Here is a 15,483-nt window from a genome sequence, read left to right on the forward strand (position 1 = left end):
AAACTATTGAAGCACAAATTCAATTCAATTAGACACAACATCTATCTAAGCTTTGAAGTTTGAGCGGCTACCTAAATATATTGGTAACAATTTCAGATTTTAATTGACTAACAAACTAATTCAGATTCAAGAATTTCTCGTGTTCTTGTTTGGATTGAATACAATCAAACTTTTAGACTTCTCAAAATCTTAATACACAAAAACTTTTAAATCCTTTCGAATTCATTAAAATCTCAATTATTACACTCCTAAACCTTTACTATTATATCCATTGTTAATAGTTTGGTTCTTTTAGAATATGAGTTGGTAAGAAAATGTATTTTCTCATATTTTGAATGTATCTTCGAATCATTTTTATTTTCAAAAAAAAAAATATATATCAAACTCTCTTTATCCTTGTATACATATAAATAAAGATCATTATTTCACTTTATTAAATAAAAGTTCGTGTTGCAAGTTGTAACTCAAAGTAACTATTGAAATAAGATGACGTGGTGAGTAATTTCTACGGAGTCCATATGAAAAAACATTTGATACCCCTTTAAATAATAAATAGACGGACAAACAACAGAAAATCTTCTAAAAATATCAACCGTCAGAGTCTCTGACTGAAAACTGAACACCGGAAAGAATATTCTGATATGGCTCTGACAACCACAGCCACAGGCTCTGCTAATCTCACCACCCCAAACCCCTTCCTCTCCCGTACCACCATCACCCCTCCACCCAGAAACCCTCTCAAGCTCCTCAATCTCCCCAAAAAGCCCAACCCCGCCACCATCGTTGCCTCATCAATCTCCTCTTCCTCTTCTTCTTCTTCTTCTTCTTCCACACTTTCATCCGCCACTGGTCACCTTCTTGGGCCTCAAGAATGGGCCTTGGACTCGTGGAAATCCAAGCAGGCCCATCAGCTGCCCGTTTACCCGGACCCTGATGAGCTCCGAACCGTTTTGACCACCTTGGAGACGTTCCCGCCAATCGTGTTCGCCGGAGAGGCGCGGCGGCTGGAGACGTGGCTGGGCAAGGCCGCAGTGGGAGAGGCCTTTTTGCTGCAGGGTGGAGACTGCGCTGAGAGCTTCAAGGAGTTCAATGCCAATAACATCAGAGACACCTTCAGGGTCTTCTTGCAGATGGCCATCACTCTCATTTACGGTGCCCAAATGCCCGTCATCAAGGTCCCTTTTTCTTCTTCCTCTGGAATTATCATTTGGGCTTTTGGTGAATTTGTTGGTTTTTTGTTTTGATTATCTGGGTTTTCATTCTTGTCCTTTTTAGGATTATTTTATGTTTGCATGGATTGGCTCTGCACTTTTGAGTCTTTGTGTTTATTAATTACATACACATTCTGCTTAATTATCAGTTTAGTGATTTTGTTTTTTTTGTGGGGTTGGGGGATTAGTGCCCACTATATTGACAAAAGTATGCCCCACTCACTGTATTGACAAAGGTATTCAATGATTTTGTGCATTTAAAAGAAAGGAAAAGAAGTTGTAGTTTTGATATAATTGGGGTTTCATGATATTAGCTATTGAGAAGCTGACTGCAACCATCTCCTCAATGCCTATCTTGGCTGCTGAAAATATACTGGAAAGAAGTGAAATGTTTGAATCTTATATTGGATTGGGGTGGATTAATGTTCTGCAGTACTGGCTGCTGCATACACTAAACAACAATGACATTGAGTTCATGGTTTCACTACAACATACCTAATGGGTTTTTAGGCTTGTTATCCTAAACATTTAAATAGATCTTCCATAGAGAGTGTAGTGTAAAGGGTGATATGGTGGAAATTCGTTTAATCTTTCACAACAACGTAATGTTGTTGATGATTTTGATTGCAGCTGTCCTTGTCATAAGAAATTGGTACTGTAATTGCCAAGAAGTCACTCCCACTTATTAACTAAGTATACCTGTCAGTAAAGAAGGCCCACTGATTCGGCATATGCAGCTTCACTACAAACAGTCTAATCTGATATTTACTTTATATGACAGGTTGGAAGAATGGCAGGCCAGTTTGCAAAGCCTAGGTCTGAACCATTTGAGGTTAAAGATGGTGTGAAACTCCCAAGTTATCGGGGAGACAATATCAATGGTGACGCGTTTGATGAGAAATCCAGAACACCAGACCCACAAAGGTTACTCAGAGCATACCTCCAATCTGTTGGCACTCTGAATCTCCTTAGAGCATTTGCCACTGGTGGGTATGCTGCCATGCAGAGAGTTGCAGATTGGAAGCTTGACTTCGTAGAGCATAGTGAGCAAGGAAACAGGTATAAATCACATCTTGACTTTCATGTGATACTTCCAATCGTGTCTTTTAGTTTTCTTCCATTTAGCCTGCACTTCTGGGAATCTTTTGTCTCTGAATGAGCCAGAAAGTTACATACCAGTCAAGCAAGCAATTGCCATTTTCTCAGGGAGTTAGCACCTCCATTTTAGTGGTCTCAGATGTTATAAGGCATGCCAGAGGTTGCCAAGGTTTGGGTTTTGTCATTTAACCAAAGCTTCTCTGGCGTACTTTGCAAATTTAATATTTCATCGGCTAAAAATCAAGATGGTGGAGGTAGACACCTAGAAGTTTCTGCTACATTTTCTTATGTGTCCCAGGTTTCCTATTATTATCCCATAGTATTGAATTCTAGATGTGAAATAGTACTTCACTATACACATTGACTAGGGTTTGTTTCTTGTTGCTTGCAATGATTTTCCCTGGCTGAGTATAGGTACAAGGAACTTGCACAGAGAGTAGATGAAGCTATTGGATTCCTTAATGCTGCAGGGGCTACTGCTGACAATCCGATAATGAATACAGTTGAGTTTTGGGTATCTCATGAATGCCTTCATTTACAGTACGAGCAGGCCTTGACTAGAGAGGATTCAACAACAGGCCACTATTACGACTGTTCTGCACACATGCTTTGGGTAGGCGAGAGGACTCGACAATTGGATGGAGCACATGTTGAATTCCTTCGGGGCGTATCCAATCCTCTTGGCATTAAGGTAAATTAGCTGATACTTTAGAATTCAAAGAAACAATAAAATATGGGGATTGTTTTATCAAATTGTTATTTTCGTGATGTTTGTCTTGTTGATTTTGTGTATCATAGTTTAGCAATACAAATTTCTTTCTGCATTTTTGTAGTTAGTATGGTGTTGTAGGAGGGGTAAAAAGGTTGCTAAATAGTTTGCCTTCATTAATTAGGCACTGATGTTTGAAATTACGCAGGTGAGTGATAAGATGGATCCAAAGGAGCTTGTGGAATTGTGTGAAATTCTCAACCCTCATAACAAGCCTGGTAGGCTGACAATAATTACCAGGATGGGAGCAGATAATATGCAGATAAAGCTCCCGCATTTGATCAGAGCTGTGCGTCAAGCAGGGCTTATCGTCACATGGGTCAGTGATCCCATGCACGGGAACACCATAAAGGCTCCGTGTGGGCTGAAGACACGGCCATTTGATGCAATCAGGGTAAGTACTAAATCAGTGGAACTAAAACTCTGGTCATTCTATATATTTTATCACAATGTGAGTTGTGAGTTGCTCATCTACTTTACTGATTACTTGGAGGTGATCTTCTTTGCCTCAGGCTGAATTGAGAGCTTTCTTTGACGTCCATGAACAAGAAGGGAGCTATCCCGGAGGAGTGCATCTGGAGATGACTGGGCAGAATGTGACAGAGTGCATTGGAGGGTCGAAGACTGTGACCGCCAATGACTTGACCTCTCGCTATCACACACATTGTGATCCCAGGCTGAATGCATCCCAGTCACTTGAGCTGGCCTTTTTAATAGCAGATAGGTTGAGGAAAGACAGGTTAAGATCTAAGAATGAGTTTCAGATCAATGGTAGTTCTGCTGCGTAAGCTTTTGCAGTTTTGTTTCGTTCGTCACTTCTTATAGATTTATTTATTTTGTTCTGAAATCTGAAAACATCTTCTGGAATAATGAAATTTTGTATGCATAGAAAGGCATGACCGTTGAGGAATTTTTCCCTCCTTTCTTCAGCTGCATTTTATCTTTTCAGTTTTACTAAGTTAAGACAAATGACAGACTAATTATCAGACAAATGAAATTCCTCGAAATGATAAATGTGTTCATGGCATGGGAGAAGGAGCACAATTACAGGGGCTTTAACCAATTTTAACATACCGAAAGATGGTTTCTTTCAGTAGGCCAATGGTGCATATGGTGAAGAAAAAGTTCCATAATGAAATTAACAAAAGACCAAAAGGAAGAAAATATTGTATATTAGCACATGAAGTTTAGTTGGAATTGTTGAAGAAAATATTTATATAAAAATAAGACAAATCATGGAATTTATATCGGATTGATAAATGATGCATGAAACACTCAACAACAATGTTTTTTTTTTAATAGAATTTATGCCAATCTAATACATAGTAAAAGATGCAAGAAGTCATCAACATGGGATCCGTGGCGCAATGGTAGCGCGTCTGACTCCAGATCAGAAGGTTGCGTGTTCGATTCACGTCGGGTTCAAAATTTTTGTTACTGTTTTCACAATTTTGCTTTCTGAGGCCCAACCCCAAGTCAGAAAGTGCTTTTTTTTATTTTGCCCTTTTTTGAGCTAAAAGCCCAAAGCCAATTTGAAGCCAGAGCAGAAGGGTCTAATCAGATCAGAGACAGCAAAGCAACCACCGCCTGTCCCCCACGACACAAAAAAGGACTTTTTCCCGTAGCGTGGGCTCAGCTGAGTGCCAGCAGGGGCGTGGTGGTACAAATTGGCCTATAGGGGCGGAGAGTATAGTTCTTCTCTCTAGTAGCCTTACAGACTGCGCACGTTAGCATCACCCACTCCACTGCCCCCACCTCTCTCTCCCTCATTAAATCAACAATGCCGTTCCCAACCACCACAACCTTCCTTCCTCTCCTAACCTACGCTCCCCTCCTCCTTATCCTACATCCCAACCCAAACCCGCCATGGCCGCGCCCCCCCAACCTAAGCCCCGCAAGTTCCCGCCACCCTGCTGGACCAATGACGAAGCGCAAGGCCTGATCTCCATCTACAAGGATACGTGGTCCGCTCTCGGCCGATCCAATCTCAGAGCCTCCGACTGGGAAACGGTGGCCGCGGCCCTGGCTAGCCGGTGCCCGCTAGTATCGCCGCCCAAGACCGCCATACAGTGCCGCCACAAGATGGAGAAGCTCCGGAAGCGCTACCGGAACGAGAAACAGCGCGGTTTAACGCATCCGGGTCGGTTTCTCTCTACCTGGGATCTTTTTCGGCCCATGTTTGACTTGGAGTGTGAGGCTCCTGCCCTTTTTGGGTCCGACCCAGATCGGGAAACCCGGGTAGGTGTTCAATTTGGACGTGGGTTTCGGGTGAGAAAGGATGAAAATGATAGGTATTTGGCTGAATCTGATCAGAACTTGAGCGACCCAGATGAGGAAACCTGGAAAGGTGCTGGCTTTAGAGGTGGGTTTCGGGTCAACGTTGGTGTTCGTGGTAAAGGAGGGGAGAATTCTAGCTTTTCAGCAGGTTTTGATCGATATGTGAGTCGAGGAAATGATGAGGCTCGTGGGTTTCCTGTAAAATCGTCGGGTGATAGGAATTTGGGGCCTTCAGAATTTGGGAGCAAGAGTTATGGCAAAACTTGTAATGAGAAGTTTAGCCCCAAGCGGAACTTGAAGCGTGATTGCAGCTATGGAGCTGGTACAAAAAGTGGGTTTTATAAGAAATTCAGAGGGGGTTTGGATTCTGATGGCGTTGGGAAAGAGGTGGAGGATCCGATTGGACAGATGGCTTCATCGGTTGAGTTTATGGGAGAAGTGTTTTTGAAGATGGAGACGAAGAAGATGGAGATGGCAAGGGATATTGTAAAGATGAGGATGGAGATGGAAATGAGGCAAAATGAGCTCATAATGGAGTCACAGAAGCAGGTTTTGGCTGCCTGTGTGGATGCATTGTTGGAAAGCAAGAAGAAGAAGAAGATGAAGGTGGTGTCATCTGATTCCTAGATATGGGGTTGAGGCAACCTGCTATTTTGCTCTTCATTCTGTAAGTTCTCTTTTGATTTGAATGCTAAATCAGCCTCATGTTCCACTTCTTTTTAATTTTTTTAAAAAATTTGATGAATGATTTTGTCATGTTTTGTGTTATGTAGGTAAATGAGAAGGATTGTATAATAGGATGGATGGATGATGTGCCTTAACAAGAAGTAAGACGTAGGCTAATGTTCTTAGTTGTTATAGGTTGGTGAATTTGGCTAATTTCTTTTGTGACTGATTCACTGATTCAAGGTTTGGAAGATGTTAGTTGGTAGACTTGTGGGATTATGACTTTAATCTTCTAACAGTGAAAATCTTGTGTTTCAATTCTATATTGTTAGATGCCCTCTTCTTCATTTGTTATGGTTTTGGCAATGAGGCAAAATATTCCATATATAAAAGAGAAATAATGGTAATTATCTCATCAATCAATGCATATGAAGATGTACATCATAAGATATAAACAATTTTCATGGAGCTTGTGGATCATGTATCTAAGAACATTCATAACTCGAGGTTCTATGTTCGATTTTCTCCTCTCCATAATAACATTTATGAAAAAAAAAAAAAATTACAAATAATTTTATTTGAGTAAACGTGTTTTTTTTTCAAAAATTTGGTGTAAAATAATGTTTTCAATTTAGTAGTCTTGTACTTCATAATCATTAAAGTGGGTTATCACAAGTTATTGCAAAGAAAAAAGAAAAAGAAAATCAATTGTGGCAATGTCTAGCTGTGGATAAAGAGACAGAATAATGGCATAGAAATATTGAACACTGAAACTCCACTTTTATTGAACCATGGACTTGTTTCAATGCAATCACATCATAGATGTGCCTTGTTCTAACCACATTGATTGATATGTTGTACATAATTATTGGGGGCTAGGAGCTTTGATAGGGCAACATCGTAACTGTGCCTTGCCCCCAAGCACTGCTAAAAATGTGCCTTGTTCCAACCACATTACATTGTACATAATTATTTCGGGCTAGGAGCTTGGATGTTGCCCCAAGCACAGTTGAACACATAGCTGCGGTAGCAATGTACAGGTGCCAATGCAATTTTGGTAACATTGATTGATCATCGGCACTTGCATATGAAGTCGATATTAAAAGTAGGGGTGGGTACGGTTCGAGTTGGACCGGTTTTTGTTTCAAATTAAAACCGATCTGGTACTATTCAATCGGCTTGGTTTGGTTCAATTTTAATAAATAAAAAATCACAAACTGTCCGATTTGGGTTAAACCAATTTCGACCCAGTTTCGGTTTCTATTCGATTTTGAACTGGATTATAAAAATTATTTTTTAATACAATTCTCAATTGAAATATTATTATTTTACTTGAAAATTAACAAATTATTCAATTTCATATAAAAGTAAATATTAAAGTTAGAAAAGAGATATATTTTGAAATTGAACTTGGATAAATATTAGTTTTTTTTTTTGTGAAATTAAAAAAATAGCATTAAATATAAATATATATTAAAATTATATCTTTTTCTAACTTGACCTGTTCAGTTCAGCCTGGTCCAATTTTTGAAGACAAGGAACTAGATCCAAAACTGATCCAAATCGGTCTGGTTCGGTTTTTGACCAATTATTGACTTTTTGGTCAACTTAATTTTTTCCGGTTTGGTTCGGTGCGGTTCGGCTCGGATTTTTGGTTCGCCAGTTTGAGTGCCCACCCCTAATTAAAAGTACCATAATCCACAAATAGCTTTGCTTGCACTCTTCATCTCCATTTTCGAAAATTTTGTAATTTTTGAATACAATCTCGACTTATGAACACTTCTATAGAAATTGTTGTACTTCCAAAATATCTCGGCAAATCCAAGGATTCGAACATACTTTTTATAGGTCTCATTGTCTAAACCTACCATTGAATTATTTAGGCAAGTATGTATAGTTAGATATTTACAGATTTTATTCCCAACTTACAGAATTTCATGTGTTGCATTATGGTTTTCTGGACAGCTTTCCAGAATAACACAAGAATCTCTGCTTTATTTTTGTATTGAAATTTTTTGAATCTTGAAAATGCTAAACTCATTTATGAAAACCTACATAGTTCTGTAAGAACTGAAATCATAAAACCAGAATTTAATAAGAGAGAGAACCAACCACCCATAAAAGGAAGGAGGCTTTTCTGGAGATGGAAAGGGGCAGGCGGTGAGAGTGAGAGGAGTGGATGGGGTTAAACATTCATTATTTTTCGGTATAATCATAATTGAACTTTCAGTTTGTGTTTTAATTAAAAAGTTATTTTTTTCTTAAATTGAGGCGTGGTGCAATATTTACCGTTAGATGAGATTTAACGGCAAGTGATTACAATGTACCCTGGACCTTGGTGACTAGGTGAACGAGACTGTTAAAACAAATTCCAATTGAAGGTAATTTTAAAATTAATACAGATTGTGTTTACAAGTGAAGCCTGAGTCGTTGCATTGCATTCACCTAACCATTGTCACACTGTCTTATAATGATAAGTTAGTGAAAGAAAAACGTACAAAGTTCTTCCATTTCAGCACCCTTATGTGGACAAAGTAAATTCTTCTTTAAGTGCACTTAAAAAACAATGGAAAAAAATATATATATAAAAAGAACTGGGATAAAGTCGAATCTCTCACGCAGGCAAAAAGGCCAAACCATTTTGATATATAGAGATACTGAATTTGGATTGGGCATGGCTCCCTAAATCCAAATCTTGTGGGCTGGGTCAAATCTTCAATATCCAGAATGGATTTTGGGCCAAGTCCGAAACCAGTGAATCTCAAATAAGATTTAGCCTTTTTTTTATCCGTCAAAATTTGAAAGCGAGAAGAGGAGGTGCAGTTGGGCTTCGAACCTGAGACTATTGATACGCAGACAAATACTCATGAACTTTCTCAAGAATCATGTGGTGAGGATTGTCAAGAGTAGCTCTACCATCCATGTAAGACAAACAAAGCATAGTTTAGTTGTGTTTTCATTATTGACAAGGAGATATTAGTAAAATGAAGAGTTGAGTTTGCTGGAGGAATTTCCCTCTTTCTTTATATTGGATCCTGAGGTTCTTTAGTGTCTCCATCATTACTTGCTGAATGACCCCAATCATCTTGTCCACTCCCATTAAGAGTTTCATGATGATGGTAGTAATACTAATTAGAGGACCTGAATTAAAGTCTCGAATGAATTGCCACCGGAAATACCGTGCCGACTATGTCTATCTTTGACGAACATGTACCATAGAAACTAGCGAACTCCCTATCAGTTCCCATTACACATATCATGCGTATCATTTCTTGATTCAGGTAACACTGGTCTTTTGCTATGGCATTTCTATGCGCAGTTAACTTTGTCATTCTATTTTATTGGAATTCCTTTTTGCTTGATTGGAATTCCCTGAACCCAAGTTGAGTACCACAAAAACTGCATGGGAATGGAAAAAAAAAAAAAAAAACACAGAGAAAAAAGAAGTAAAAGACAGTAACATAATTAGTCAAAGCACTTGAATGTTGTCTAGCTTGCTTTGTTGCACAGCTGAGCTTGGATCCACTTCATCGTCACCAGTCCCCATCTCCTCTGCCTGATAAGTTGAGTGAACACCATACAACAGATAGAACAATGTTATCAAACATGCCCATACCGCAAACCGTTCGAATGAGAACTGCTTGAGTGTTGTCATGAGGAACACATTAAGAAAGATAGACAGTGCAGCAGGCCATGGCATGAAGGGCATCGACCACCCGGTGGAATGGCGAAGGCAAGGAACTGTGTAGTTGAAGAAGGCAATGATGGTGATCGTAGACACTCCGAAAAGTGGTAGCCCCCAGCGTTGTTGCTTAAACTTCCATGACATGGAAAAGCCAATGGCACTAGATGAGAGGAGGAAGAGGAACAAGAGAGTTAGAAATGGGGGGTTGTTGCTAATGGTCACATATCGCCGGTAAATGAGAGCATTGGCCACAAGGTAGAACACCAACAGCGTGCCGATGGAGATCATGTCTATCACTATTTCAAGGTCGGTGAAGAGTGCAATTGATGCTGTGCAAAGTCCTGCATCATAGGAAGACAAAAGGATTCATCAGGTTGTCTCTGGTTTTTTACTGTTTTTTCTTCAACTGTTTCTGTTTTTGTATGATTTGATGAGAACTTAATTAGTGATGTTCATATATGAAGATGTAATTGAGGGAAAAGAAAAAGAAACAAGATTAAGTGGGAATTTTATTGGCAAAATGAATGCATGTTTCACACCAATAAAAGCATAAATATATTAAAAGTATATATCAGTAAAGAGGGGGTATAAATTATTCCCTATGTTGTTCCCTCCATTTTGTGTAGCTTTGGAAGTGGAAACATACGTCAACCAAGGAAGTTTCAATGTTTTAGTTCTGTTTCCATAGCGATGTTTGGTTGTCTAACAAGTCATATAATGGGAGATCAACTATTCTTATAAATTTAATTAATATGGATCCTTCAAAAAGAATAAAGGTAATGCATATAAAGAGTCGAATTCTTGTTGTAAGTGTTGAATAAGTGCTTGATATATAACTTGGCCGGTCATCTACCCACCCTTGGAGAAATTTTTATATGCGTCGGTTATATATAAACTTAACCTTCCACATAAGGATGTGTGATGAAAGTGACATTTTCTTATTGAAGGTAAAGCATTGGCCTTGAGAAAATAAATACCAGACAATATACATTTACATATTCATATTTTGATTTGAATGTTTTTGAAACAACTAATTTACTATCTACACTTATGAGTGTTCTATCTTGGGATGCAAATGGAATAATGATTCATGGATAAGCAAAGCAATTATAAAATCATATATTCAAAGATTTACTTAATTACCCAAGAAGAGGGTGGCATTCAAGGGCGTGCCTGTTGAAGGATGCACCTTGGCTAACCATGAAGGCACCAGCCTGGCCCTTCCAATAACACAAAGGTACCTAGCTTGGCCTAACATGGCAACCAAAAGTGAAGCCACAATCCCCAAGCTTGCACCTGCCCCAACCAGATTACTTGCCCATTCCCAACCAATCTGTCTGAAAGCCATTGAAAATGCCACATTCCTTGATATCTATGAACCATTTGAAGAATTCCAAGTCATTAGGAAGAATCAGTGCTCAGAACAAAACACTTTAGTTAATGGTGTCTTTCTACCATGTTTCATTCATAGCATTTTTGTGTATGTAGGCTAAAACATGCCGGTGTCTATATCAGAAATTTTTGGTAGAAAGTGTCCTTGCTAGTTCATTTGATGAAGTAACAAGTTCTTAATTACTTTACCTCGTTGTAAGGAACCATCAAACACAAGGACAAGGCCATAAGGCAGTAAAGCACGGAGGTGATGACAACGGAGCCAACTATTCCGATTGGCAAGCTCTTTGAAGGGTTTTGGATCTCTTCTGCCATGGTTGAAACTGAGTCATAGCCAATATAGCTCAAGTAAACTTTAGCTGCCCCATCAAGAACACCTCTAACACCATAAGGAGCAAGTCCTTTAGGCTTCACCAAGTTGTTGGTACTCCCTTTGCAGAAGCCAACAATTATGATAAATCCAAAGAAAACCACATGGAAGACTGTCATAATAAGGTTCAACAGGGAGCTTTCCTTTGTGCTGCAATCCCAAAAGAAATTAGTATATATTTTAAAAATCCACTGAAACAAAAGATACCATCACTTGATAACCCAATAACACTTAGGAAATTATTATCAACAGCAGAAATGGTGATGGTTGCAATGATAATGTATTATATAAAAAACTTGGCAACTGATAAAGAAGAGATATATATATATATATATATATATATATATATATATATAACACTAAATAATCCAAATGCCCACCAACTCAATCCTTAAAAAGGTCTAGCTAGTTGCAAATTGTTGGGCACCTAGATTGTGAAAATAGGAAAGCAATATAAGGTAGAACAGTAGAAGTAAGCAAACAAATAGGTAGGAACAGATGAAAACCTATGGCAAAGGCAGAGAGTGAGAAGAAGAATAAGAGCAACAGCTGGGAAGTCCAACATATTACAGCCCTCTACCAAACCATCTACTTTTACTCTCCATGTCTTTGGATCATTTTCACCAAATGCAGAGGATAAATAATCAGTAAAATTTCTTGCGACCGCAGCGTTTGACAATACGTACTCCATGAGTATATTAGCCCCAGCAAAATAACCCACAAACTCACCTTCACATAAAAATGAAAGTAATTAAGAAAGCAGAAAATGAAGAATTGATATATTTAGCTAGAACCCTTATAACCAAATAGGGTAAGAATGGATCTAATGGTTCATACCAAAGGTCAATCTGAGATAACTAAAGGCACCACCAGCAACTGGGATTTGAACAGAAAATTCAGTGTAACACAAGGAAGAAAGAAGGGCTGATATTCCTGCAATGATGTAGGATATGAAGACAGAAGGGCCAGATGTCTCGAAGGCTACTTGGCCTGTTGTGACAAAGACTCCAACACCAAGCATTCCTCCAACACCAAGGGCCACCAAATCATACCACTTGAGTTTCCTTTTCATGTCTGCCCCAGACCTTTGCCTCACTTGGTTGAGCTCTTGGTCAGGGGTCCATGTGGCCAGCATTCTCTTCCTAAGCCTGTGGGGTGTTTGAGAAAGGGAATGGAGATATTTGGAGAAGCAAATGGTGGTGGTGTTGTTGGGTGCAGAAGTTTGGGTGGTGGTGGCCATGTTTGTGTAACAATTAAGGAAGTGTTTTGGGTTCCATGGCACAACTGGGTGTGAAGGTTTAAATATGCATTTGGGAGATGATGTATTGCTTGATTCTTTCACTAAAGGTTGATATGTGAGAACCCAAATGAGTGTCCCCACCTTTATTGAAAACATGCACCTAGTTTGCCCTTGGCCTTATTTAAAATGACAATTAAACCCTCCTCTCTCTTTCTCTCTCTCTTTCTCTCATACAGAAACACACATATAGTACATACTTAATGCACATATACGAATAGCTTTTGAGTGTCCCAAGAAGTACCTTCAAAGAGGTTCTTCTGTTATGGGAGAGAGCATGCAGAAAAAGGTGGAAAAAAGGCCCAGCCATTTTGAAATGAGCTTTGAAAGAGGAATCATAGTGTGAAGATTAGAAGGGACTTTGACCCAATCTTTTCCTCACCAGAAACTTTGAAAAGATGTGACAAGCATCCATTCACACTTTGTTAAAGCAGCTAAAGGTTTCCTCTCACAGTGTCAAGAATAAATGGACTTGATTCCTCAACAGAATATATAAATATGTTGTCATGCACAGTTGCTGCTGATACAGCATTAATGTACAGCATCCGGAAGATATCCATCTATTTTGGAGCAATAGACATGTTAGTGCATTATGATTGATCAATATCTGTTTTTTTTTTTTTTTTTCCAATTTCTCGGTCTTGATATGCTCTATCTTAGATGATCAACACAAGTTAATGGAGCGCTGTGTTTATAGTCAATTTAAAATTCTGTTTAAGGTGCCAAACGAGTGGTGTTAGAGTACTCTTGTAAAACCTTGCCACAGAGAGAGAGAGAGAGAGAGAGAGAGAGAAAGCTTTTTCTAAACAGTTGTCTTAATATTGATTTTGTTAAGAGTATTATTCCATATCGGAAAAGTAAAGCCTTTACACTACAATATATAAGATTTTAGACTTCTCCACCCATTATAAATTGGTTTTCGATTGAATGCTCACATTCTATTGAATTCAAACTTATTAGTCTACCATTTTGAGGTATTAAGCTTTGTGCACATTTCATAACATATGCTTTTCAAGAAAACATATAATAATCAAGTCTTTTTGAAATAATAAAACAGGAAATACCCATGAATACATAAGTCATCGGAAACTTCACAAAATTAAATACAACATATAATGACATCAAGGTCTTTTATATAAAATCCCACACATGCCTTATTATAAAGACTATTAAGTTATCGATAGTATCGGTAATGAGAGTAATGAGATGCAAATATGTTACCTAAAAGCCCCCAAAGAATATAGCCATTATTAACAATCATTCGTGGATTTCTCATTGGCTTCCAAATTTTCACTTGCTCTTACTTTAATTACCTTTTCTAGGCTATTAGTCCCATAGCTAGCTCTAAGGTTTACAATCCTGGGTTTAGTGCCACTAATTTTTTCTAATTTCTAGAAGGTATATTCTGCTTACTAGACGAATTTAATCTCTGTGACCATCATGTCCCTTTCAAGCACAGGCTTCTCATCTTAAGGTTGTGAGAGAATTTGGCTCCCTTCAACCTATGGGAGTTCGTCAAATTACTTTGCTAGCAGCTCAAAAGGCTTTATGTAGCTTTCAGCAATAGAAAGTGGATGCATGGGAATCTGTTTTAGCAGTTGACGGTTAAATAAATAAAACAAATTAGGGTTTAAGTGGTGCCCTAGCTATCATCACAATGTGAAGATTATCTCTTCTCTCTTGTTTGTTTGTTTTTCTCTCTCATATTCTTTTGTTGTAAACAAAGTCAAAAAGAATTCTCTTTTATGTGAATCAAATCAAACATATATAGGCATATAGGCATTGAGGATTAAGAAGATGAACAGAATTAGCATTATTATCCACTTCAAGTCATCATAGCTAATCTTTGTTCGCCCCGATTTGAAAGGCATCCATAGCTCAAGAATATTTGGTTGGGATTAAGTGGTCCATTTTGCATATATATATATATATATATATATATATATATATACACACACGTCACAATGGGATACTACAGAAGATATTGCATTTGCAGGCAACTTTCTGTCAAAAGTCTAGATGGATTTGGTGAGGAGGCTACATCAGCTATAAGCTTATAGGCATGTACCACTTGAGATATATATGTATATATCAGGAATATATATATATATATATATATATATATATATATAGTCATATCATATTGCTTAAATTAGTGGTTATCTAATTTTTTAGTGGTTATCTAATTGCTAATTAGACTTTCAAAAAGAGAAATCATTACAACTATATAAATTTGATGTCATTTGTGAACGTGTACATCCAAGTAAATTGCAAGGACCTTCCAACAGCTTGAAGATCATATATACAAGCAGGGCAAGTTCATTTTAAAATTAGTCGATACAACTTGAGCTCGATTGTGTCAAGCTCGAAATTTTTTTTTTTTTGGCTCATTCCAGCTCGGCATAAAAGAAACAAATCAAACCAAAGCTCGATAGAGTTTGAACAACCCAAGCTTAAGCACTATGATATTCGCCCTGGTCGGCTTTGTTTAAACTCCTGCAAATAACTAAGCTCTTGTTAGCACTTAAATGTACTAAATCATCATTAATTCCTAATGTGGGGTTACTTATTCTTTACATGAAAATTTTCTAACAACCCACTCAGAGCATCATTGTTCATACTCGCAGACAATTTAACGTTAGACAATGATTCCTTAAAATTATCAAAAAATGAGTCAACAATGTATATCAAATATAGATCATGTGACATGATATATCT

General features: G+C 38.1%; 3 protein-coding genes and 1 non-coding gene across 4 annotated transcripts; 3 read left to right on the top strand and 1 right to left on the bottom strand.

Annotated features, from left to right (window-relative positions):
* Positions 1-578: 578 nt before the first annotated feature.
* Positions 579-4,002, top strand: LOC117627278 (phospho-2-dehydro-3-deoxyheptonate aldolase 2, chloroplastic-like). The gene is made up of 5 exons (XM_034359272.1): positions 579-1,175; positions 1,993-2,270; positions 2,724-3,000; positions 3,227-3,472; positions 3,591-4,002. The coding sequence occupies exons 1-5, from the start codon at positions 642-644 to the stop codon at positions 3,864-3,866; spliced, it is 1,611 nt and encodes a 536-aa protein (XP_034215163.1). The 5' UTR covers positions 579-641; the 3' UTR covers positions 3,867-4,002.
* Positions 4,003-4,431: 429 nt separating this feature from the next.
* Positions 4,432-4,503, top strand: TRNAW-CCA. Its single transcript has one exon. It is a non-coding gene; the product is annotated as a tRNA-Trp (tRNA).
* A 135-nt stretch (positions 4,504-4,638) lies between these two features.
* On the top strand, positions 4,639-6,248 carry LOC117627807 (protein FIP2-like). Its single transcript, XM_034360055.1, has 2 exons — positions 4,639-6,022; positions 6,129-6,248. The coding sequence occupies exon 1, from the start codon at positions 4,945-4,947 to the stop codon at positions 5,980-5,982; it is 1,038 nt and encodes a 345-aa protein (XP_034215946.1). The 5' UTR covers positions 4,639-4,944; the 3' UTR covers positions 5,983-6,022; positions 6,129-6,248.
* A 3,215-nt stretch (positions 6,249-9,463) lies between these two features.
* On the bottom strand, positions 9,464-12,739 carry LOC117628603 (cationic amino acid transporter 6, chloroplastic-like). The gene is made up of 5 exons (XM_034361093.1): positions 12,306-12,739; positions 11,975-12,197; positions 11,288-11,618; positions 10,850-11,078; positions 9,464-10,047 (listed from the first exon to the last, which is right to left on the bottom strand). The coding sequence occupies exons 1-5, from the start codon at positions 12,706-12,708 to the stop codon at positions 9,491-9,493; spliced, it is 1,743 nt and encodes a 580-aa protein (XP_034216984.1). The 5' UTR covers positions 12,709-12,739; the 3' UTR covers positions 9,464-9,490.
* Between the last annotated feature and the right edge of the window lie 2,744 nt (positions 12,740-15,483).

This window comes from Prunus dulcis, chromosome 5 (assembly GCF_902201215.1).
Source record: "Prunus dulcis chromosome 5, ALMONDv2, whole genome shotgun sequence".
NCBI classification, from domain to species: domain Eukaryota; kingdom Viridiplantae; phylum Streptophyta; class Magnoliopsida; order Rosales; family Rosaceae; genus Prunus; species Prunus dulcis.

What these genes read in the sequence shown, in the direction of transcription:
- LOC117627278 (XM_034359272.1), top strand. Translation starts at nt 642, where the DNA reads ATGGCTCTGACAACCACAGCCACAGGCTCTGCTAATCTCACCACCCCA. An exon ending in CCCAAATGCCCGTCATCAAG is followed by an intron (nt 1,176 to 1,992) that starts GTCCCTTTTTCT and finishes TTTATATGACAG; the next exon opens with GTTGGAAGAATGGCAGGCCA. An exon ending in CCAATCCTCTTGGCATTAAG is followed by an intron (nt 3,001 to 3,226) that starts GTAAATTAGCTG and finishes GAAATTACGCAG; the next exon opens with GTGAGTGATAAGATGGATCC.
- LOC117627807 (XM_034360055.1), top strand. Translation starts at nt 4,945, where the DNA reads ATGGCCGCGCCCCCCCAACCTAAGCCCCGCAAGTTCCCGCCACCCTGC.
- LOC117628603 (XM_034361093.1), bottom strand. Translation starts at nt 12,708, where the DNA reads ATGGCCACCACCACCCAAACTTCTGCACCCAACAACACCACCACCATT. An exon ending in TTATCTCAGATTGACCTTTG is followed by an intron (nt 12,198 to 12,305) that starts GTATGAACCATT and finishes TTTTATGTGAAG; the next exon opens with GTGAGTTTGTGGGTTATTTT. An exon ending in ACTCTCTGCCTTTGCCATAG is followed by an intron (nt 11,619 to 11,974) that starts GTTTTCATCTGT and finishes TTGGGATTGCAG; the next exon opens with CACAAAGGAAAGCTCCCTGT.